At 40.1% G+C, this 25,155-nt stretch overlaps 1 protein-coding gene across 1 annotated transcript in view; it reads right to left on the bottom strand.

The window, feature by feature from the left end:
- The window catches only part of LOC107712684 (vacuolar protein sorting-associated protein 13D-like), a 51,069-nt gene that overhangs the window by 4,034 nt on the left and 21,880 nt on the right, over positions 1 to 25,155 (bottom strand). The window contains exons 40-69 of the mRNA XM_016517998.1: positions 23,670 to 23,744; positions 23,113 to 23,218; positions 22,869 to 23,021; positions 21,701 to 21,836; positions 21,388 to 21,435; positions 21,164 to 21,314; positions 20,868 to 21,084; positions 20,541 to 20,788; positions 20,232 to 20,423; positions 19,869 to 19,995; positions 19,510 to 19,652; positions 19,097 to 19,227; positions 18,821 to 18,996; positions 18,581 to 18,704; positions 16,986 to 17,221; positions 15,790 to 15,892; positions 15,543 to 15,700; positions 15,301 to 15,409; positions 15,032 to 15,202; positions 14,771 to 14,875; positions 14,474 to 14,623; positions 13,835 to 13,984; positions 13,628 to 13,724; positions 13,391 to 13,539; positions 13,128 to 13,262; positions 12,838 to 13,005; positions 9,176 to 9,308; positions 8,856 to 9,048; positions 4,554 to 4,685; positions 868 to 1,108 (exon numbers count right to left, since the gene is read on the bottom strand). Coding sequence (XP_016373484.1) covers positions 868 to 1,108; positions 4,554 to 4,685; positions 8,856 to 9,048; positions 9,176 to 9,308; positions 12,838 to 13,005; positions 13,128 to 13,262; positions 13,391 to 13,539; positions 13,628 to 13,724; positions 13,835 to 13,984; positions 14,474 to 14,623; positions 14,771 to 14,875; positions 15,032 to 15,202; positions 15,301 to 15,409; positions 15,543 to 15,700; positions 15,790 to 15,892; positions 16,986 to 17,221; positions 18,581 to 18,704; positions 18,821 to 18,996; positions 19,097 to 19,227; positions 19,510 to 19,652; positions 19,869 to 19,995; positions 20,232 to 20,423; positions 20,541 to 20,788; positions 20,868 to 21,084; positions 21,164 to 21,314; positions 21,388 to 21,435; positions 21,701 to 21,836; positions 22,869 to 23,021; positions 23,113 to 23,218; positions 23,670 to 23,744 — 4,457 coding nt within the window. The remainder of the gene's footprint in view (positions 1 to 867; positions 1,109 to 4,553; positions 4,686 to 8,855; positions 9,049 to 9,175; positions 9,309 to 12,837; positions 13,006 to 13,127; positions 13,263 to 13,390; positions 13,540 to 13,627; positions 13,725 to 13,834; positions 13,985 to 14,473; positions 14,624 to 14,770; positions 14,876 to 15,031; positions 15,203 to 15,300; positions 15,410 to 15,542; positions 15,701 to 15,789; positions 15,893 to 16,985; positions 17,222 to 18,580; positions 18,705 to 18,820; positions 18,997 to 19,096; positions 19,228 to 19,509; positions 19,653 to 19,868; positions 19,996 to 20,231; positions 20,424 to 20,540; positions 20,789 to 20,867; positions 21,085 to 21,163; positions 21,315 to 21,387; positions 21,436 to 21,700; positions 21,837 to 22,868; positions 23,022 to 23,112; positions 23,219 to 23,669; positions 23,745 to 25,155) is intronic.

The raw sequence follows: 25,155 nt of genomic DNA, 5'->3' as shown, positions 1-25,155 counted from the left end.
TAAATTAATTTGTACTACAGAGGAAGAACACAAAAGTGGCTTGTAGGTACATTTTCGGACGTTTAATGAGGCTCAGAGGTGGCATGAGTGCAATTAAATTCATAAATTCATGTGGCGATTAATGTTTTAAATATACAATTTTGAATACAGAAATATAATTTAAATAACTGAAATCATACGCTAAAAATGAAACTAAATCTGCCAGCAGGTGGCGGCAAGTCACTGATTTTATCACTGAATCATTCATTCAATTGATTTGTTCGAACGGCTGAATCATTCAGGAATGAACTGTCTTAATGAACTGACGGAAATCCATCGTAGCGACGGAACTTTAATCCCTGTTTTATGCATCTTGGAGAGAGTTTCATTGTCTTGAGTGTCGTAACCAAACACGACACGCAGTTTGAAGGCTGAATGGAGAATGACTGACAGCTGCAGAGGAGAGAAGAGTTTATGTGAACTTGAATTTAACGACTTAAATATTCATCTGTACCTCACATTAAACTATAGAACGGCTTCAGAACACTTGGAATATAGTGCACAAAATCTTTATTTATGGTTCTTATGATGCCTATTTATGGTGCTTTATAATGTTTTTGTTCTTTTCGTGGGGCTTAACAATAACACAGAATAGTATACGCACAATATCGGATTTGGATCGGTCTCGTCTGACCAATACCCGATCCGGCAGAAAATGACAAAATCATGTATTTTCATAATACAGTAATAGTATATCATCATTATTGCTGGAAATTCAATCCCCAAACATAAGTGATGTCTGTTTTTATGCTATTACAAAAATTCTAGTGACATTAATACTTCAAAAATATATGTATACATACATGGAGGTGATGACACGTCTCTTACCATAGGTTTCTGGTGTGATGGACCTGGAATGGCCACTCCACTACTGGTGTTTTCTGCTTTCTTAGTAAGCTGTACATATACTTTCCCATGGTCCTTGGACACCAGACAATGATAGAGATCATCATATTTGACCTCTAAAAAGATTGCATCACGATCCACAAATTCTCCAGGCTTGAGGAAATATACCACTTTGGAGGAGATCAGCACACAGTATGTGTCTATGGGCTCCACTGCAATGAAACTACAGAAGAAAACAGGCATATGATCGTTACATCATCGCTTTACAAAGAACAGAAATGGTGTTATGCCCTGGCAAAATCTGGGTTAATTCAATTTAAATTGCATAATAGCAAAGCAGATGTGCTATGATTCAATTCAGACCAAATTCGCTCATGGATTCCGATCAAATCTGTAAAAATGATGAACTATGCAATAAATGAAAAAGGATTAATTCAAGCGTGCTATTCAACGCATAGACTATGTTAGTGTTGGGCGATATGGTCATTTTTCAAATCGTCATATCGGCAGTCCGTGAGATTGCCGATAGACGATATTATCGTGCATGGGTGGGTCCGCGGGCAAGAGAGAGACTCTCTGTACTTGTCAAAAATTAGCCTTCCTAATACGAGGTGACATTTGACTCCTTAAAGTGATTTACAGGAGTATTTTCTTTTTACCTTTGTAATGACATCATTTTCATCTGTCAAATCCCAAAATTTATGTTTATAATCTTTTTAAAATTTCTATTTAAAACAATATGTAGAATAAGACAAATAAGTTACCAATCATATTAAATTATTATTAATAAATTAATTTGTACTACAGAGGCTTGTAGGTACATTTTCAGACGTTTAATGAGGCTCAGAGGTGGCATGAGTGCAATTAAATTCATAAATTCATGTGGCGATTAATGTTTTAAATATACAATTTTGAATACAGAAATATAATTTAAATAACTGAAATCATACGCTAAAAATGAAACTAAATCTGCCAGCAGGTGGCGGCAAGTCACTGATTTTATCACTGAATCATTCATTCAATTGATTTGTTCGAACGGCTGAATCATTCAGGAATGAACTGTCTTAATGAACTGACGGAAATCCATCGTAGCGACGGAACTTTAATCCCTGTTTTATGCATCTTGGAGAGAGTTTCATTGTCTTGAGTGTCGTAACCAAACACGACACGCAGTTTGAAGGCTGAATGGAGAATGACTGACAGCTGCAGAGGAGAGAAGAGTTTATGTGAACTTGAATTTAACGACTTAAATATTCATCTGTACCTCACATTAAACTATAGAACGGCTTCAGAACACTTGGAATATAGTGCACAAAATCTTTATTTATGGTTCTTATGATGCCTATTTATGGTGCTTTATAATGTTTTTGTTCTTTTCGTGGGGCTTAACAATAACACAGAATAGTATACGCACAATATCGGATTTGGATCGGTCTCGTCTGACCAATACCCGATCCGGCAGAAAATGACAAAATCATGTATTTTCATAATACAGTAATAGTATATCATCATTATTGCTGGAAATTCAATCCCCAAACATAAGTGATGTCTGTTTTTATGCTATTACAAAAATTCTAGTGACATTAATACTTCAAAAATATATGTATACATACATGGAGGTGATGACACGTCTCTTACCATAGGTTTCTGGTGTGATGGACCTGGAATGGCCACTCCACTACTGGTGTTTTCTGCTTTCTTAGTAAGCTGTACATATACTTTCCCATGGTCCTTGGACACCAGACAATGATAGAGATCATCATATTTGACCTCTAAAAAGATTGCATCACGATCCACAAATTCTCCAGGCTATACCACTTTTACCACTTTGGAGGAGATCAGCACACAGTATGTGTCTATGGGCTCCACTGCAATGAAACTAACAGGCATAACAGGCATATGATCGTTACATCATCGCTTTACAAAGAACAGAAATGGTGTTATGCCCTGGCAAAATCTGGGTTAATTCAATTTAAATTGCATAATAGCAAAGCAGATGTGCTATGATTCAATTCAGACCAAATTCGCTCATGGATTCCGATCAAATCTGTAAAAATGATGAACTATGCAATAAATGAAAAAGGATTAATTCAAGCGTGCTATTCAACGCATAGACTATGTTAGTGTTGGGCGATATGGTCATTTTTCAAATCGTCATATCGGCAGTCCGTGAGATTGCCGATAGACGATATTATCGTGCATGGGTGGGTCCGCGGGCAAGAGAGAGACTCTCTGTACTTGTCATAGGCTACTTCATAACTATTTGGTGTTTTAAACAGCGCGCGCACGTGAGAGAGAGGGAGCCTATGGAAGCACCACGAATCTAAATAATATACTTTCAAACATACTGATAAACTAACGTTAAATACAAAAATATTTAAAACAGCTAGTTCATATATATTCGGATACAACAGTCATACATCGCTATTTACATCAGTCATACAGCGCTCCGGACCGCGCGCCCCATGACGAGCCAGACGCACCACCACAGAAACAAGAATGAAATGCGTTCTAACATAACTGTGGCATTAAACTCAGTTAGTGAGGGCTCGGTTAAAATATTGCACATACACAGGCCGTTCAGATTACTTGTTAAAGTGCAACGAAATACCTTATATCAGCAGACGATATGTGTCTGTGTTTGTGGTTGGAGACTCCTTCACTGGCTCATTTGCGCGCGTGTGTGTGTGAAATACAGTGCTGAATGAAAAAGCGGGGCAATTTGATAATAATAGCTGAATTATAATAGGCTGCCTAATAATAATAATAATAATAATAATAATTAATATTATTATTTAATGCATTAATAGGAGAATGAGCCTAATATCGTCTTGACTATTGACAAAGACATCTGCTATCGTCGATACACGATACTATCTGTTGTGCCAACCCTAGACTGTTCAGAGAATTGAAGATTAGTACATCAAATTAAACAGGCAACATTAAGGCAGTTCCAGTGTGTGAGAGGGAAGAAAGGATGAGAGTGTGAAGGCTGCAGCTGAGAAGACTAATGGCCTGTGTGGCACCTCTGAGGAGAGAGGTCATGTGGGCCAACAGGGGGTCTGCTGATCTGGATGGATTGGCCTCTTTGGTGATAAATGTCTTTTCTATCTCACTTTGAACACAGAAACAAGCTCTGATGCTTCCAACCAAAGACTAAAAACAATGTACCTACAGTTTGGGTTTCTTGAACTGGTAGAACCATCTAGAAAATGTGCTTCAAATTTGTCGTTTTTTTTCTTCTTTTTTTTTCTCCCTTTAAATCCTACATTCAATAACAATGAAAAGATTGGAAGAATTTCAAGAACCATCTAACCAAAGACTAAAAACAATGTACCTACAGTTTGGGTTTCTTGAACTGGTAGAACCATCTAGAAAATGTGCTTCAAATTTGTCGTTTTTTTTCTTCTTTTTTTTTCTCCCTTTAAATCCTACATTCAATAACAATGAAAAGATTGGAAGAATTTCAAGAACCATCTAACCAAAGACTAAAAACAATGTACCTACAGTTTGGGTTTCTTGAACTGGTAGAACCATCTAGAAAATGTGCTTCAAATTTGTCGTTTTTTTTTTTTTTTTTCTCCTTTAAATCCTACATTCAATAACAAAGAAAAGATTGGAAGAATTTTACAGAACAACTTATCATTACCATCAGAGAAGATACTCACTATTCAGAGTGGATATTGTCCGTTAAGTGAAATAGCTGTTCTTGTCCATCTGCTTGTAGGGAGGAGAAGCGAGGCAGCAGCCCCTGAGGGCCCTTACAGCAGCGTGGCTTCCTTACTCGCTGCACGCTCAGCCTGAAACACGCACACAAACACATAAGGATCATTACTTACAAAACCAACAGCCTTAAGAGGGTTAACATTGGGGAATCCAAATTGGAATGAAGCACCTTTTTACTGGAAAGACTGGACCTTTTTTCTCTTTCCCCCCAGTTTCCCGTTAAAAGAGTACAACTGAGTCTCTTGAAATAACACCTGTTGTGGCACAGCCCAAGAAACCCACATACTCAGACTCCTGCTATGCCTAAGGTGATATCCTGCCAACATATCATGTCATTCAACTGTTTCACAATCAAGCACACTGTGTTGGTTATAGGTGTGCAGTTCAATCTATGGTCAATGGCATAATAGCTACAGAGTTCTGGTGGTCCTGGCCAAAGCTAATGGGACTAGCCAGCAGCCTGCAGTGCCAATGCAAAGCTTGGGTCTTGCTTCTCCTGCAGACAACCCCTCTCTTCTTTTCGGCTGCCACTGGTGGGCCAAGTGGAATTCCTACATCTGGCTTGAATCTGGGCCAGCAGGCATTTGATTAGAGCTGATGGTTTCCAGTTGATTCACAAAGACGGCAGTGTACTGCATTTCTCTGTTCTGTTTAAACTGAAGCCTGGGTGAATGCAGCTGCCTCTGTTAATCTAGAACTCAGAATGCAAGGCGCTGGGAATAAAGGATAACCAAGGATGGCCAAACCTGAAGTCTCGAAGTGGGTCACATTTGCAACCTCTTTTGCATTTCACATCAAGCCTTTAATATTGAAAACAAAAACTAAGTGACTCATTGAACTTGCTATCAACTCTGCTGATGTCATGCAATCAAAAACAGCAGCACCTTGGCAAATTTGAGCATTAGCAACTAAATCAATATCCCGAAGCCACTGGTTACTTCATTACGACATATTAAGGAGAATGTGGTGTTGTTTTTCCTTAGAAAAGCCAGAACTTCCACATGGACTTGGCTTTTTTTTTGACAGCAAGCCACAGTTCATAATCATAACCGTAAGTCATGAGATCTGGCCCTGTAAATGACAGGACTGTAACAGACCCACAGAGACTCTTAATCTCTCTTTCTCTTTCTCTCCAGCCTCCCCCACTGCTCTGGAGGCGATCAAGCACAATGCCCCGCACCCGAATGTGGGATTGGAACAATAGAGTTCAACTCTAGGTCAGGCACAGGGCTTGGAGCCCAGCCAGTCAGCCGTCAATGGGTGCAAACAAACAGCTCTTACTTCTTGCTCCTTTCCGAGAAAGATCATGAGCAAAATGGGTTGAGGGCGGGCATGATGTAGAAGGCTGCTGAATGTAGGTGTTTAACTTAGTTCTCCACTGACATAGCCACTAAAAGCATGCCTGCTTGAATACAGGCAAATTAGGCCACCATCTCTGTCATCCCAAAGAAAGGTCTGTCACGTGCAGTTTTAATCAAGCTACAGCAGGTTTATGCATAGTTAAGTTACCTTTTTCCTTTGTCTGCTCAAGGACACATGATAGATTTTTTTAAATAAATGTTGCATGAGCAAGTGCACAACGGCAAGGACAACTGTAGTCTGATTAAAGGGGTCATATGATGCTGCTAAAAAGAACATTATTTTGTGTATTTGGTGTAATGAAATGTGTTTATGCGGTTTAAGGTTAAAAAAACACATTATTTTCCACATACTGTACAATATTGTTTCTCCTCTAACTCGTAACTTTTATAAAGAATATCTCTTCGGATTTGAGACTTTAGTCTTTGCAACTTTACAGATCTTCTTTATGCACCAAGAGCTTGTAACACTCCAAAGAGAAAGGAAAAATTGAAATCGCATCATATGACCCCTTTAAAGCATTGTTGTCAAAGTCTGCTCTTGGAGGGTCACTATCCCACAGTAATGAACGTCTTCAAGATTACTAGAAATTTCCAGACAAGTGTGTTTGGGCAGGTTGGAGCTAAACTCTGTAGGACATTGGCTGTCCAGGATCAGATTAAAGTGTAGATGTGCTGGATGAAACAGAGTTATAATAACATAATCGAGGTCTGTTAGCTTCACTATGCAAAAGTCTGACTGAAATATATACACTTGACTTGTGGTGAGATATCAAATTTTCTCATCTGGTATGTTTCAGGCTTGGCTGACTAATATTGCTTATCTTTCTGATCTTATCTTTGGTTTACTGTGTCAACAGTGGGTCAACTGTGTAATCGATTTGTATTTAGTATGCTGATTCCAAAACAAGTTAGAATTAGCAGGTACAGTAAGATTATCAGAAATGCGCGTTCCTTTGTTTACAATGGCAAGAAAAAACACAGTTGTATTAATTCCATTGTCTCGATTAAATGCCACAGAAGAAGTACTGTCATCTTTTACAAAGGAGGAATTTGAGGTTTTCCAAAATTTAATGAAGGCAGAAAAGTTCTCCTTGACGCCTTTGCCAAAGGTGACATTCAAATGCACATCAAGAGGCAAACCACATGAGGGACTTTCTCTAATAAAGGTTGGGATAATAGAAAATGCATGCATTTCCAAACTGAACTGACAGCTAAAGGTGGGGAACAGGGTGCTTATTCAGTCAAAGTCTGAGCCCCTACTGCTGCCCCAGGTCAACCCCCAGCACTTCTTTGCCTTTGTTTTGAGATTGTAATTGAGCTGCCTCTGGATGTCTGCCTGGATTGCCTGGGGTCCGGGGAACTGATGTGGGAGGCTGAGTTCACTAGCAGGGCAGGAGAGCAAAAATAATTGTGTGGACACTTCCACTGTTCCTGACCTTGATTCAGTCTGCTTCTCATTTACTTGTTTATTTCCTGTTTGTGATCTTAGAGGTTATGTATAATACATATTCCTGATCAGCAGGAGACAAACACTTCATAATTTACAGTACAGTGACATTACTGACATTGTTTGCAAGAGAACGTGCAAAATGTGGGAAATATCATGAACGTTTCAGACGGGAAGGGAAGAAAGCTCAACTGGGAATCACCATGGCCAGTTGTTGATGCATAGAAATTGATCCTTCAAGACAGAGTGCATGTGAAGACTTGAGAACATGTAATAGCTGGGTCAGACTGTGTCCGCTGAGACCCACGACTCCTGCACATTTTCTGTGTGAACTCTGGCTGAACTCTTGGCTGCACTGTGGCAGGCACGCTCCGAATGCCTCTCCCTTAAACTCCCCCAGCTCTTCACTGCACAGTTCACCAGCAGGTCCCTTTTCCACACACACACACACACACAGACTCTCTCCATTGAAGGGGAATGGTGAGAGGACCGGAAACTCATTCCTCCTCCAGTTGGAGCAGTAAAACCACAAACACTCCCCGCTGCACATATACATAAGCAGATGAAGAACAAATGGCTTTACATACCAGACTGCCTGTATAATATGACCAGCTTTTGGGCCCCCTCACAAAACCTCAGGTAGAGCTGCTAGCTTTAGAGTATGAAGTGAAGGTGAGACCCTGAAGGCTGCTCTTAAAACATTAGGCAAGTTCTTAAAACCAGTTTTGGACTGTGCTTTGGATCATTAGCAGGTGTTCATTAGTGTAGAGCTTGAATTGCCACAAGCTAAACTCATCAAAAGACAGGTGGGATTTATGGGCACATCAACAGAGAGGTCACGAAGGCTCTGCAAAGTTGTAAGAGCTATAAACATTGAACCACAGATACCCCTTTTCCACTGAAATGGTGATGGTTCTCGTGCCAGAGCCAGTGCTCAACTAGATGATTTAATCCACCGATGTCCAGCTGAACAATGATGTAACAGACTGCATCATTACAAACATGCTGCATTGTGGTCTTTGTTTATGACTGTTAGTAGTTTTAAGAATTAAAAAAAATAACTTTATGCAATCACAAGCTGCATGTGATGCAATGTTCATAAGTTAAAACAAATAAAATGTATATAAAATAAATTCCAACAAAATGTTAACAATTGTAGACAGACATTGAAAATGAAGTGACTGGAGCTGCTGTGCAATGTGACATTAATGCAGCATTTCCAAAGTCTTATTTTTCACCAATCATGCCAGACTGATTTGCTGCTTTTGTTTTGAATTTTTCCGTTTTGTTGTTTCGTACTCCAGCTTGGCCACTGGCACCCTGTTGTTGGAAAAGGGCCATGCAGAAGGCCGTGGAAAAGCATTCATCTAAATATTTCTGTCATCCTCTTCCATAATAGGAAAAATAACCTGAATACATAGTTGAGCAGAAAATACCTGTTGCTTAGGCTGGCCATGTCTCGGACAGTTTGTGCTGTTTCTGAGGCAAAATCCAGGGCTCCTGCCACAGGTTTTGTCACTGTGCCAACCAATCCCTTCCCCAGACCAGAGAAAAATCCACTGACACCTCCCTCAGTCTTCACTCCCTCCACTGTTGACGTTATCACACTGGTCAGACCACCAATGATGCCTACACAGCATTGATTCCAATTTGAGGGTGAAACAGCAAGTTAGGTTCATTTGAAATGAGCAGACAATTCATGGTTCAATAACGTGCCTGAATATCGAGCATTTAAAATGCAAATATTCGGATGTACCATGAGCAAGACCATGAATCCCTGCCACTAGGTGCTCTCCACTAGTTGCTCCATGATAGCGAATGCACTCTCGTTCAGTCTGATGGCGATTGTCCATTGTCTTGCCCAATCCATCTGATAAGGTACCTGCAAACTGAACAGGCAGATAAACATATAACAGCAACAAAAGAAAAGAATACTAGCTTATATCTACTACAATGAACAATTCTCATATTGTACAGATTGCCACTTAAATTAATAATGAAACCCCAATCTAAAAATAAGGCAATACTATAATTATGCAATGCTATCAATTTATTGTACCAACAAGCAATTCAGTCCAAACCAGATGTAGCATGAAATACATTTATGAAGTTTTAATAATTCAAATGCACACCGAGCCGACAGTCGGCTGTTGGCCAATGTCAGGTCATTGGTGAGCATCTGTCGGGCTAGTTTTTGTGGTGTGTTTCACACGTCGGTAATTGTCAGGCTCACATTGGCGGCAGTTTGCCAGATTCAGCATGAATCAGCATCAGGGCCGTTGACGAGAGTGAGAACTGATTGGATGTTCTAATGTTACATCATCTTACCTGAGCATTCCAATACGCAAATATTTTCGTAACAACATGAGCTGCTTAAAATTAAAGTTATCAACATAACTGATATTCAAAATGGTAAGCAAGCGCTGCTTTGTTCATGTTTCATATATCTGTGCATATCTTGTATATTCTTGTTTCGGTTTCTCCTTTTGAATGACGAATATAGACTGATATTATAGATAGATAATATCAGCTCTGCTGATGTAGACAGTTAATTCCTACACGCCGGTGCAGAATGCACGTGCTAGTTTGCAGTCAGATGTAGTCTGTGCATGTTCAAACACAGCTTATTGGTCCAGACAAAGCCGACGCAAGGCAACAACACCATTGTTTTTAGTCTCGTTCTTTGAAGTTGGCTTGGTATGTCCCGGCCTTATAACAACAGGCATTGGAACAGTTGCTGACACTGGCCTTTTCAGTTAGTGAAAACCCCCCCACAGTGACCCTAAGGAGTGAACTGCCTGCAGTGACCTTAAGGAGTGGACTGTCTACTTTAGGACACATCCATGATGTATTGTGATTTCCGTTTCATTTTCAGCAAAAGTTCATGTAGTTCTTCAACTGTTTATACTGTAGATTAGTCAAAACAAAATCATGAAAATCAACTATTCTACTTTTCTGTGAGTTCATGAGACATATTTATTTCTAATGTCTTACAGTCACTGAAAATGTGAACATTATTTGCAAGGTGCCACTTTCTGGGCAACCAACATGGTTCTCAAACCCTTCCACTGCTGAACTATGAGGATACACATTGATTTAATGGATTACTGATTTTACACACCATCTCACCCAGCTGTCAAATATGTCAGGCTGTAATTTGTCTAATGGGGTGGCGCTTCCCCCTCTTGGCACAGTTAACCTGACTTTGCCCAGAGTGGCCCCCCTCAGGTCCCCTGCAGGTGCCTCTTGGAAGGGAGTTTGTGTTACAGGCCCAGTGAGCTCCCTACTGCAGCCAGAGCACTTTATAAACACAGGCACATTCTGCAGAACTCAAGCAAAAGCCAGGCATGAACTTGGGATGACCCCTCCAAGCAAAGTCCCTGGTGAGTTCATCTGAAGGCCAGCTCAGATTCTCTGCTCCTCCTCCTCCCTTTAAAAAAAAAAAAAAAAAAAGCTTGGCTGTGAAATTATACCAATACATTTACCAGATATGAGCTTGCGGGAGGGAGAGGAGGATCAGAACACTTTCAAGTTTATGGCCCCTCACACCACCCCTGCTTGAGCCATTAGACCATCCTATCTCAAAGCAGGGCCCCTAGAGGTGTGCAAGAATGTGTTTCAGTGTGTCTACGTGTGAGAAAGAAGATGTAGAGGAATGAAAACCATGGTGTGATCGTCATAAAGTGGGTGAGTCTGACAGAGGTGAGAAAAACTGTACAAACTTATAATAAAAGGTTAATCCCATTCCACAGCTAGAGAGTTTAATGCTGTTTCGAGACATGGAAACAATGATGGAAAAATCAGCTTTATGAAGCAGGGGGGTACTTTGAATATGAATTCAAATGCATTTTTAAATTATAGGCATTATTTAAAAAAAATTACCTGGAGAATGTAATGTAGAATGTAGAGAGGCACAGAAACACTGCAGTCAACAGAATGTGTTTTAGCTGAAATGCCTATTAAGAAAGGTCCAGGCCCCCATAAAGGTAAAACTAACAACAGAGAATTCTTGAGAACTGCACATGTTCCAAAATAAATTCTGGGTGGCCACTGACATAAGTTACAAAAACTAATGGTAATCTTTGCAAATACAATAAACCTCAAGCTTTCTAGGCACTTGATCAAACCAAAGCTCTCAAATGCCTTTTATATCTTCCATTAAAGTTTTTCCACCCCAAGCAGCATGACATGGAGCCTTATACAGTTGGTGGATGATTTTGGCAAAGCATTTTTATTCAAGCTGCTGGAAGTTCTCTAGGGGGAGTAATAATTTGTTTATACTTTTAAAATTGAGTTAGTGGCAAGAAAGCAGCCAACAGAGAGAATATTTTTTCTCTCTCCAGTAAACCTAAGCATTTCTTCAGGAGTTCAGTGGGTTATTTGCAAAGACCTTAAAAGATACTACAGCCAAAGATGAGCTGAAGTCAAAGAAATGGACTGTAGTTCCATCTTACTTTCATTTTGAGCATATTTTCATGATGAGCATATTTAAACCAACTCGCCTTGGCTAAAAAAGCAGCAAAGTGAAATTAGAGAGGGTCAAGTGTGAACATGAAAGATTGCTGATTGAGACCTAGTGTTGTCCCATTCTATGAGTACTTTTGGCATGAGCTTGGCCAGTGTGGCTGGAAGGAAAGTAATGAGAGCACAGAGGGAAAAGCACACAAAGCTCTGTCTGACAGTGAGCTGGCTGCCAATGAAGGACGTGGTGCAATGGCCTGTCAGACAGACATGCTGAGAGCTGGCTGCAAGACATGAAGTGTAGGCTCAGGTCTGACCACACACAAATGCAGCCACATATGAGTATACACATTCACACAATATGGCCATGAGCAAATTAGCTTTTCAAGCTCATTAATCAGTCTATCTGCTCAAGCTCAACACTAAGAGCCTCATAAACTTACAACATACGTGAGATTGTTCCAGGGCTAATATTCAACTTTTATTCTGACGAAAATTAAATGCTGGTGTTCCCTGATTCTGTAAACATGCAGAAACCTGCCCATTTACACAAGGAGACCAAAACTAATAAGTAGCTTTCAGTAGCTCCACTACTAGACAAATTTAAAAAATGGCTATCCCTGTACAGCTATGATCAGCTGTTCCTCCATCTTGGCTGAGATTTAAATGTTAAGGAAAGAGTGAGGCTGATTGGTTGGTTCTTGTCACATGACGCGCGGTGCACTTGTGGCATTCTGAAAAGCTGAAATGTTTTCATCTCGCTGTGGTGTAGATGCGCCTGAAAAAACGAGCGCGTTGCAGCCCATGAGCATCGTGACCGCGTCGCTTCTATTATGAGCGCACTTGCCGTGCGTCTAAATTTGAAAAAAAGAACTTGATCATGCAAAAGACGCAACATGTGAATGGCCCCTTAGACGGACCTGTGAAGACGACAGGAAGAATGTGAACTTTTGCTACCTTGGCAGCTGAGTTGGAAACACCATGTGTAACACTGCGGATGAGTCCTCCAACGTTGCCATACTTGAAAAGTTCATTCATACCCTCAGTAACATCGTTCAGTAGGCCCATGGGGTTACCCAGGAAGTCCACTGAGCCCAGGATCTGAGCTGCCTGACTGATCAGCTCCTATAAAAAGACAAAGAAAGAAGATGTAAGACCAAGAGCTAGTGAAATCACACAGTGGTGATGCAAACATTGAGAACTTATACCGCAACATACAGCAATTCAGAATGAAGAATGTTTATGACCTCTTTGAAGTGCTTGAGGATGTCATTGATGATCATCTCCTGCGTCTCATAGGGATGGACTCGAGTGTAGGGGTACATGTTAATGATTGCATCCTCAAACCGAATGAGTGGGAATCCAAGGGTTCCCTTCAAAGCCTGTGCAGAACAATGCTTAATTATGCTACAGGCTACCAAATCATAATAGAATGTAAACTTCTTACAAAAGAACTGCATCCAGTGAAGCACTGATAGTACTCCAGCTGATTCTACTGTGGCTCTTGTACCTTAAGGTCAGGGGGCAACTTGTGAGAGGTGAAGACACTCAGCTTGACCTGAGGAAGACTGATCTTCAAGTTCTCAAAATAATAATGCTTTGGAGATCCTGCATCTTCATTTGTTTTCTCATAAAGTTTCTCATCCAGCTTCTCCACCTCTGAAACACAAAATCATGTACAGTTGTTAGCAGGGCATAATGAGGTACATTCCCCATACTGCACACCAGAGGGATACTAATTACACACCTCCCTCTGTCTGACCGTAGCCAAAGAATATGAGCAGTTTCATTAAGAGCTTCTCCTCAATGATGACAGTATAGCGGCGGGCTGTGACCATCAGATGCTGTAAGGCAGAGAATAAAATCTACAATCAAATTCCTGTAGTCAAAAGAAGATGTACAGATAGGCCTGAAGCATTTTTGGAGAGAAAGTGAGTCCATAAGTTGGTTTCACCTTATAAAGATCTGTGAGCATAAGACTGCTGGGCACTTTAACAGAGTTGACCTGCAAAGCAGGGCCTGAGTCCACTGCAGAACTTTCACTGGAGCCTGGAGTCACACACAGCATAACAGGGTGAGTTGTGCCCAGGAGCTGGTTGTCCACCTGAAATAGATGAGAGAATAAAGACATGTCTGTCAGAAATGTTTTTGCTTGAGAATGAGCCTTTGGCAGCTGCCATCCCTGACTACAGGATTAAATTGGGCCTAAAATTCTTTATTGAAGGTTGCTAAGTCAGCACACCCACAATCCATCTCTGTATATAGTGCCAATATTCAAGGAATGGCGGTATAAAGACACAGATTGCGCATTAAATATATACATAAATGCCCACGAATATTAGATTTGGTAGGGTCTGTACTAACTGAGATCTGTAAAAGTGTTTTCTGGGACCTGGTATGGATTCAATCCAATGAACAATGTATTTTCTTTGCATCTCTGTTTATGTGTTTTTGTATTAACAGCCATTACTTTGCCCAGCTGATGGTCATAAATATGGCAGATGAGCAGAAATCGAGATTACTAAACTTCCCTAATCCAAAGTGAGAAATTCCCACACATTGGAGAAGTATGTTTTGGTCTGTGGCTGCTTACCTGAATGTCTTTCACTGTGAGTTCCAGCACCTGGCTGGTAGCGGTGTGGGTGAAGTGCACATCAATGCCAGACAGAGTGGTAAAAACTAGCTCTTCAGGGAGCTTATTCACCAGTGACAGGCCCACGCCTTCCTCTAGGTTCACCAACACCTACACATAAAGGCAAGAATTAGGACATCTTAACTTCCAAGTTCAGTATTTGTTAACCCTGTGCTAATTCTATTTTTACTGGAAACACAATCAACGTAAAACTCTACATCAATCCATCTGCTGGACAAACAGAAACATGATTTTTACCTCAAGCTCCTCCTCAGGAACTTTCTTCTGAGCGCTCTCTTTATTCTGGTCTTCCTCCGTGCTGGGAGAGGGTCTATTCATGCGCCGTTGGTTGAAGTCACTGATCTAAAATGAGGTATGCAGCTTCTTATTATATTAGAAAGAGTGAAAGAAAGATGGGAACTGATTCCATTTCATATGGTTCCAGATGGCATGCTACCCCAACCATGTCCTTCAGTAACAATGAGAGTGTCTTACCCTAATCACAACGGGGCGTCTTACCTGCAGTACTCGCGTTGGCCCATCAGGCAGGACCTGTACAGACAGAACCCCTGAGCCAGGTCTCATTTTCTGGTTGATAAACTGTTGCTCTGGTAACGGTTCCAAAACACCAGAGTCTGGTCCCAGTACCACCTCAGCACCATCATATAGCCCAGACACTCCCCCTCTTACCTAAATCATCACATATAGCTTTTTAAAGAGCCACAGATTGTTTAATACTGAAAATAGCCATTGAGGAGCAAAGAAAATTAGATGAAAGAAGGACAGACCTGGACGACTAGTCTGGGTAAACCACAGGTCAACATGCCAGAGCTGAAGTGCCATGTCTGTGTGGTGCTGCGGCGGCAGTCTGGCCGTCTCAACATCAGAGGCTCATAGCTAAAAAAGAAATACAAGATATGTGAGAAATGACACCCATACACCATGATAATGTTTACTCTCTACAGGGACAAGAACAAGTTTAAAATAAGGACAAGTTGTCCTTTGTTGTGCTATGAAGCATTTAGGTAACCTGTTGTCTGTCACTGCAGCCAGTCCAGCAATGTCAAGCACTAAAGATGAACTGAGGGGACGAGGCTGAGAAGGTTTGCTCTGTGGAGGAGATGAGCCCTCATGACAGAGCATTCCTGTTCCTGTCATCCGCCAAAGCTGGGAGCGCTTTCCAGGCTCCTGAAAAGATAAAGAAATGTGAGAACCTTTGAGAACAAACTATAATGGGAAACTGGCAGATAGATGGCTGAGGAAGAACATAAGCAGACCTTTTTCTTCAGGATGACTCTCTGTGTTTTCGTCTCCACATCCAACACCAGTTCAGCACAGCTGACCACCCGTTTCTTCCCCACTGGCCTCTTTCCTGCATCCCTGTTATCAAATCAAGTGAATATTTACTTACATTTACAAACATCTTTAGACATATTTACTTTATATTTCTTTACACAGAATCATCATTTCTATTCCTTTTCCACTGATTTACTCAATCTGAAGAACATTAGCTGCTTCCAGCGATGTCTCTGTATGTTTTCTCTTACGGGATCGCTGTTATGACTCAGAGAGGAAGCTCATTCGCTACTCATATGTCACTCATATTATGCGTTCATAACCCTCCCTGTCTCTTCTTATGAAGAACGTCCATTACACTTCCGCATACTTTTCTGTTCACAACAAACCCAGAGAAACGTTTCTACACTCGAAACATGAAGCTAATAAACACGCAATTACCATAGTATATGGTTTGTATGTGATGTTTATGAGATTTGGGGTATTTTCATAACAATAAAGAATGTTTACATGAGGAATGCTAAGCAGGTGTAGCAATTTAGCGATTAAAATTTACATTATAATCACTAAAATCCACATTAGATCACAATCGGTGGTTATTAAAAACAGTCAATGGTGGTTTGAAAAGAGATTTGAGTAAAAGCGTAGTATTAATTTTATAAATAGTCTTATGTAGCTTGATGCTAACGTTAGCTCTAATGCACCTGTTACCCTGCTGTGATTAAATTTAATGATGTATTCTATCAAAAGAATTTACGTGAGGTTGTAAGAAAATGTGATGTGGACCAGGAGACTATAAAGAGTGGATAAAGATTTTCAATTTCATGCAGTGTTTAACGACCTAATGTTATGTTTATGTTCACCTACACTGCAAAAGGGCCCCTTTTAGCCGTTATGTTGTATTTAATTTAAGGTTCAACAGGTTTGCTTTTGTAAAATGTAATTTGATAATTGTAATTTTCTTCAATCATCTAATTATTAGAACACCTCAAATACGTTGCGTGTAAAAAGTGTTTGTTTCAGCCAGTTGAAGAGTGGGTACAATGTGTGCATATGATCAGGATAGTACCACCTCCACCTCATTTTGAGCCAGGAAAAGCCCTGTTCTTGAAATTGGTCAGATTGCCAATTTCTAGGATGAGTGAGCTATTTGGAAGTTTAGAGGTTGAGAACTCACTCTGAGAATGTGAAGGATGCAGCAATGTAGATGAAGTTCTCATAGTAGAGCTTGTTGTATTCTCTGAAGAAGTTCATGTCAGCAGTAACCTCGGAGGATCCAGCTCCCTTCACAGTGAGGGTGATGTAGGGTTGAAGAATGGGTTCATCGCAGGCATAGTCCAGAACCGCCCCAGCTTTTACCTCTGTGTGTAGCCTGATATCAGCCACTCCATGTTGCCAGAACTGGATAGGCACCTGAAATAAAGAGGACATATGTTACGAAGAAGTCTGTAGAGAAAATGCGCAAATGCTACAATAAGCTGGTGGCATGACCATTGCAGAGCCATCTACACTGCCATGCCAAGATACCAGAAGTAAAAATTCTCAAAGCTATCCACCAGCTTGAATAAAACAAATAACATGGCAGAAATGGCAGCTGACAATGGACCTGGGAAAACAACTGAATTTCTCTGAATGTTGGCAAGACCATCTTTAGATCTTATTGTTGTCGGTTACAAGAAAAAAGATGCTGGAATAACGCAGCGCTTTTAGAAAGAGCTTTTAGAGTAGGCCTACGAGTGGAGAGGCACATATTGTCAGTGACAGTAGAGCAATGTGCATGCAGCTTGATGTAGGATATTTCTATCTTCTGGATGTAGGCTATGGAGTTGATTGGTGTGATATTGCTGTTAAACAAACTGAAGTTTGATCATCCTCAGCTGGGTAGACTGGATTGATGATGAAAGATTTGAAACACTCAAAGACTCCCAAGATAAATCACAGAGAATGTGTCTAATCCCAGCACCAACAGATATTTTGTTGTTTAATATCAAGTCCCAGACCAAACAAGCAGCTAAATGTCTGCCCAAAATAATCATTAGCAGATCAAAAAGGGCTGTTTTTGATGTAAGGGCAGCACTGAGATAGAGAAACCACCGGACGCAGAGCTGTCAGGTGTGAATTCAATGCATGACAGATGAATTGATTGCTTAAGTCATGCCAGAGGGAGTAAAAGAGCTATTTTGTGTGACAAAAGCTTTATATCCACCTTTTGTAATGGCTGGAATGGTGTCTCGCTCAGTAAATTTAAAACCACCAACATATCATATGACAGAAAAACTGACTAAGGGGTCGGAAGAAGGTGACGGAAAATGTTCACACCTGCAGATACCTAACCCCAAATAACATAACATTGATTACAGGTACACTTTTTAAGTAGAATGTGATTCCTCTTGTAACGACTACTCTTTTGTAATATAATAATCTTAATGTTATAGTGACCAGAATTGAACACAGAAATGAAATTATGCTTTCTTTATATTAGTTATTTTAAGAAGTCAAAGGCACAAACAGAACCCAAGTCTGCCTTGAGCAAAACTGACATTTCTGAAATTCAAGAGCTGCACTACAATTGTTTATATGATTTAGGTTTGAGATTGTGGTTAGCACTGCATTCTTATTTCATGTGTTTTGACAAATTGAGCTAAGATGCTCTTGGGTGACCTGGGTTCAAGTCCTAGCCAGGTCATCTTAGTGATACTCTTTAGTCTCAAATCTCCTGAACCGTTCTACAGCCTTACAATACTTGATAATGTGTACCCTCTAAGGACTTACTTCAGAGATGTTATCTATACGGAAAGGTGGGGGCAGCTGGTCAGTGTCACTGAATGAGATTTGATATGTTGCCCCTTTCAAAACAATCTCAGCACGGAGGAAGAAGCAGTTTCCCAAAGTGTCCCTATGGAACACAAAATGAGAGGAAAAAGTCTATGAAATTGAGAACTCCTCTCTTAGTCATTTTCTGTTCTGCTCAGCCATCCCTACAGATTGAACATATTTGATGGCATTGGGTACCTCATGTTGATGTGGAAAGATTTAGGCTTGTTGACCTCAAAACCTCCAGACCAGGTGCAGTTGGGAACATCCATGAGACGGACACAGAGAAGCTGATCATAGTCATTTCTGGGCCAGTGGAATACAACACTAGAGCCTGGCAGGGTGGAGATATATCCCTCTGGATTTGCTGTACCCTACAAGCAAACAACAGGTTGTCATAACAAACAAAACATTACTGGCTATTATGCTGTCTTTTAAGATGTATTATAAATAAATGAAAACATGCATTCCCACCTTTCCTCTAACAAATTCCCGCTGAGAGAAGGCTAACTTGTGAGATGATCGATTGTCAAGCAGGTATCGTGGAGCAAAGGTCACAATGTGTGTGTCACGATAACGCCCCTTCCCTTTTCTCACATTTATTCCTATAACGAGACATTACATTACATTATTAAATCAACTTAGCACAGTGGTGTACAGTCCTACTTCTGGGGCCACAGTCCTGCAGAGTTTAATATCAAACACAATTTCATGTCATCAATGTCATCAATGTCTTCAGGATTACTAGAAACTTCCAGCGAGGTGTGTTGCAGCAAGTTGGAGCTAAACTCCTCAGGATGATGGAACAGGATTAGACACCCCTGACTTTGCAGATACTACAATGCAAAAGACGCTTTTCTTAAAACAGGATAGGCATTCCTTATTACCTATATTATAGATGAGTCCAGGTCTGTTACCATGCTGGATGACTTTGACTGCTCTCACTCCACTCCCCCCATCCAGAGAGAAACCCTGGCACCATCCTGGAACACCATCTGGGTGGATCCCTTTACCGATCCGCATGGTGCACCTGTTAAAAGAGGACAAGACTTTAGAGAGCTTTAAAGAATAAAGGGTAATTATGTAGTTAAATTACATTTCTGCTATGTTGGGTAATGAATAAATGACTCTAGCTGTGGAATTTATGCAAGCTAATTAAATAAGATATACAAAAGCATTTGATGGGTGGGGATGGTGGGAATACACAATGAGAATTCTTTGGACTTTCCCCTTCTCTTGCACTCACATATTGGGTTGCTCTTTGTCAGTGTAGCAAAAGAGCAATGGGCTCAAACTCCTGGCTAACTCATGCTCCTCAAACTGCCCAGCGGCATCCGTTTTCCCATTGTCCTGGCGGAAGATCAGAGGCAGCCCTGCAGACACAATAATCAATGAAAATATTACAGATGTGGTGCAGCACAGTTGTGTTCGGTTAAAGGGATAGTTCACCCTTCAGTTGCTGGTTCCCACTGACTTGCATAGTGTTTTTTTTTTCTCCATACTATGGAAATCAGTGGGGACCAGCAACTGAAGGTGAACTATCTATCCCCTTTAAGGTTTTAAATTCATATAATCAACCTATAGTCAATGCATAGATATGAAAGCATACCAGTCTTGTTGACAAGCCAATAGGAAGCGGAGATGAGGATTTTTAATGCTCCATGGGCTCTGAGAACAATCCGTATGGTGAGACAGAGCAGCCGTTTGTTGACATCATATAGCCGCATGCGCACCACATAGTTTTGTGTACCGGGGGGGATGAGCAGCTCCTTACACATAGGAAAGTTCTCCAGGAGAACACCTGAGAACAAACAGCAAACTCATGAAGCTTTATGTCAACAGAAATGTGGATTCATAAAGCAAATAGGTTCAACATTTATGCTAAATATGTGATAAATGATCATGTACTCCAATTTACCTAATTCTATATTTTGTGACGTGTCTGCTGCATGCAGAACTGCCTCTTTGCCTGGTTTCATGGTTCCCTTGATTGAGGTCCCTTTGATGTAGTAGTTAAGGTCACAGGGAAGAAGGTTGGCCAGCACTAGGGTGGGCAGCAGATAGATGGTGTGACCTGGTTGGCGGTAGATCTGCTTTGTACCTCCTGCCACGGTTTTGGCAGGCTGCTGATTGGGGTAGTTCTCTTTTTTAATGACAACACAAAACCTGAAAAAGTACAAAAGTGTTTACAATTTGAGGTTCATTCATCTTTGATATTTTCTTTTTCCAATCAGCCTGTTTTTACCTGAAGTTGCGCTTGAGTTGTTCATCAAAGTCTGCTGACTGGCACTCTCTCTTACTGCTGCCGACCTCACCAGGCCGCTCCACAGAGGTCCAATGGATGGGCACTTTGCAGAAGAACAACCCCAAGCCTTTAGGTCTCGCCTGAAGCCTCCAAGAGGTCAGATGGAGAGGGATGGCCAAGGCCTCTCCAGGCAGGATGGGTGGCAGGACAACAGGTTCTATAGAAGGTAAACAATTAAAATTAGATTCATAGCTGATAAACACGGGTAAATCATAGACAACAAGGTGTGTGCTTACTGTCCGGAGCCGAAGGACTGTCTAGTCGCACTTCCATGGGAACCTCAAGGCGATTCTTCACTGTGAGTGCTGACTGCACCGTAATGACCTTACGTGCACTGCCCTCCATAGTGATAGAGAAAACCACTCGAACAGGCGGCAAAGCTGAGAACTGAACAGAGATTACAGACTGTGTACACACTCTAGAATAATTTAGTGTAATATTATGAGACACAAACACTTACATATACATGAGGGTGTATGATGTTGGTTCTGCTAATTGGGCTGCCAACCTAGAAAAGCCATATCATTACATTTTTATGAAGCATTTTAATTTTTCATGAACTACTAAAATATTTTGTATCTCATGTATTTCAAATGATGAAATACCAGAGCAGAAAAAAGCTCATTTCTAAGACCCATGAGAGAAGTCAAAGACTTCAAAATGCATGTAGAGAATCGCTAATATAATGCATTTATGAATTACTAATGAGTTCAGTGGTTCAAATGGATGTTGAATAAACTTCATTCTCCACATAACAACCCATTAAAACTCACAGTGCTCGAGGGGTTGTTTCGATCAGGAGCAGCATAGCGGAAGAACACTCCAACCTTGTCCACTGACACTGGCTTCACCTGCTCCCAGCCTACAACACGCACCAGCAGCTGGTGGAGTTTCAGCTCATGTGTGTGTCTGTGGTCAGAGCACATCATCAGCAAAGAGGTGAAAAGCACAATTAATGAGGTATTAAAGGACAAACAGTTCAGCAAATAAATCAAAATGAAAATTTAAAAATGTTTTTCTTTGTATTTTAATACATCATATTGTAAACAATTCAACAGTGCATGGTACTATACTTCTTAAGAAACCTTCCTTTTAAGTTTGTCTCCATTCTGGTAGCAGTTTTATTATTGTTATAGCTAAAATTTGAAAAATTTGAAATGTTGCCTTGGCAACTTACTAAAGTTTAAGTTGAAGATCTAAAATTACTAAGTGAAATTCAACTAAAATTGAAATAATAATAAATCAAAACAATTTTTTGTAAACTATTTTTAAAAAATCCAAAAATAACAAAAAGCACGTAACAAAATTACTACAAATTAAACTATATTAAAATGAAAACTGAACTACAAAAATAAAAGCAACTTTTAAAATATTAATAAACAGTATATAAAATTAATACATATTAATAAATAGTCTATATAATAGCAAATAAGTAATACTATCTGGTTGTAAACAGCCACTTTTCACAACTCAATAAACAACAGATGAATCAAAACATCAAAATTTTTTCCCTGAATATCTTGCCTGCTAAATTACAGGCTAACATGGTTAATCCAAAACGACAGTACACAAAATGTGAGGCAACCTTGGATGATTGCCTTGCTCAAGGGTAAAATGTTGATGGAGCAGGACCATGTTCTCTATAACTTGCTAGCTTCTTCATCACCCCTGCCTGGGATCAAGAAGTCATAACCTCTAGGCTATGAACAATTCCAGAGTTGGAGAACCGCTGTAGTTACAATCCATTTCTATCATAACTCTGCCCCTGAGCATGGCACTAAAGCCAGGTTTTCTCCAGAAAGTTTGTTATGAAGCTATTGTCTGTACGTTACATCGTATTAAGACATTCTCTTGACATGACAATGCAAGGATAGACAAAGCTGCCAAACATTAGCACATTCAAAGCCAATTGTATTTGCAAAAGAGACACCCTTCTGCTACCTGTGTCTCAGTTTCTCCCGGGCCTCAAACTCAAATGGGATCTCCTCCCCTGGCAGCACCTCTCTCCACTGGCTGCTGATGTGCGTATCATCGGTCCCAGGCCCATGCACATCAGATATGGAGCCAGCACTACTGCTATGAGACAGCGCCACTCTGTGGACACAGTAGAACCACCATGCATTTTCACAAACTATTAAACTATTACAGTTGAATATTGTAGGAATAATATATGGGCTCTTCTGACCTGGTTGGTGTGGTAGTGAGAGTAGCAAACCACATTGTGCAGCCAGTATGGTTGCGTAAGGCATAGGGCACAAATGGCTGCCTCCTCTTGGAAAGCTTCATATCTACTGAAACATGGCATGCATATAAAATCAGCCACAGGCTTCTATTAAGATTGTGGACAATGCCAGCTATCAGGTATTATGCAACAAATACTGACTTTAAAAACGTTTTGTCTGGAAATGAACATGAAATGTGCCTCCCTAAAGTATGGCCCAAATCATATTTAGATTAATGGAGATAGAAAGGAAAGGCTATCAATGACATCAGTGACAATTTCACAACACATTCATTAACTCTGTAATAAGAAAGCATGATTCAAAGAAAAAGATTATAAACCACTATTTAACACAAAACAGGTTTAATATATATGGTTGTGGGTTAAGGGACAGGGGTAAATGAGGGGTTAGGGTTAGAACAAAGGAACAGAACCCAGAGAACGTGGCTGTCCTATGATCTATGACACCAAACACGATCTTCTGACTTCTCTAAAGTTGGCTGCGCATCTATGAACTGTACCTCGGGCATGAATCTGCTGCTCGAGGCAAGTCAAGCTGGTAGAGCTTCTAGTTCTAAGGTAGGCAAGAGGAAGACCTGACAGCAGAGAGAAAGGGTTAGGGAAAAGAGAAGAGAGAGAGAGAGACATGCTAGGAGGCTGTGGGAAGAGTAGGGGAGACGCATACGGTCAAAGAGAATGGTAGAATGAGATGCACACATCATGATAGTATATGCTGTGATCTTATCTAAAAGCACTTTGAAAACAGCTCATTGTTAGTCACTAATTCAACATGATATTAAGATTTATGTTTAGATTTGTTGTTAATGGCCATTTTCTGGATTTCAAAAGTAACTAAACCAGATTTAAACTGTGACTTATGTTAAAATACATTTATTTGATGGATGAACGGCTTTGAACAATTAACATGAACTTGTCTAAAGCTGAAGTGTGATTTTGAAGTGTTTTGATGTTTAAATACTATCCTACCATCTTAGCTTTGTTCTATCCTAGCTTAAAATGCAGAAACAACTATAAGTAAATGTTTTTAGGTTGATTTCTCAGATACAGAGTGTGTTTGGGACCCCTGTTTGATAATCAGTATTTTTGCAATTATACTACTGTTCAAAAGTTTGAGGTCAGTAATTTTTTAAAAATTGAAATTAATACCTTTATTTGGTGAGGATGCATTAAATTGATCAAAAGTGAGAGTAAGGACATTTATGTTACAAAGGTTCAAATCCTACTTGAACAATAGAAATTTTTGTTTATATAAATAGATGTTTATCCTCCAAAGCACATTTGACCTGCAGGGTTCCCCAAGGATCTATTCTTGCCCCCATTTTGTTTTCTTTATATATGCTCCCTTTGGGCTCAAAGTTTAGAAAATACAGAGTATTATTTCATTGTTATGCAGACTACACTCAAATATATGCGCCTATCAAGCAAAATGACGGACTGTGTGCTTTTATTGCCTGTTTGTCAGACATTAAGGCTTGGATGTCTAAAAACTTCTTAAACTTAAATGAGAGTAAGACAATTGTGTTTGGATCATTAGCTGTCTCTGGCACCTTCTTATTTATCTGAACTTGTGACTGTTAACATATCTGCTAGATGTTTAAGTTCATCAAATCAGAAATTGTTAAAGGTTCCCAGATCATGGTTAAAAAGAAAGGGAGATGGGGCTTTTGCCATAGCTGGTCCCAAATTATGGAACAGCCTACCATTATCTATTAGGATAATCCCTACAGAATCTCTGTTTAAAGTAAAACTTAAAACCTATCTTTTAGAAAAGACGTATAATATGCGAGTTGTCCTGAGCTTGTTTTTCCTCTGTATGTACCATGTCATTGTGTGTAGCTTTATTATGTTTTATTATTTTGATTTTACCATTTTTGTACAGCACAATGGTCAATGACTGTTGTTGTATTGTGCTATATAAATAAACTTTAAGAAAAAGAAAGAAAAAAAAAAAAAAGATTTATATTACAAATAAATGCTGTTGGTTTG

This window comes from Sinocyclocheilus rhinocerous, unplaced genomic scaffold, assembly GCF_001515625.1.
Source record: "Sinocyclocheilus rhinocerous isolate Xijiao unplaced genomic scaffold, SAMN03320098_v1.1 scaffold418, whole genome shotgun sequence".
Taxonomy (NCBI): domain Eukaryota; kingdom Metazoa; phylum Chordata; class Actinopteri; order Cypriniformes; family Cyprinidae; genus Sinocyclocheilus; species Sinocyclocheilus rhinocerous.
Note: the sequence above shows the minus strand (reverse complement) of the source record. Positions and strands in the feature narration are given on the sequence as shown.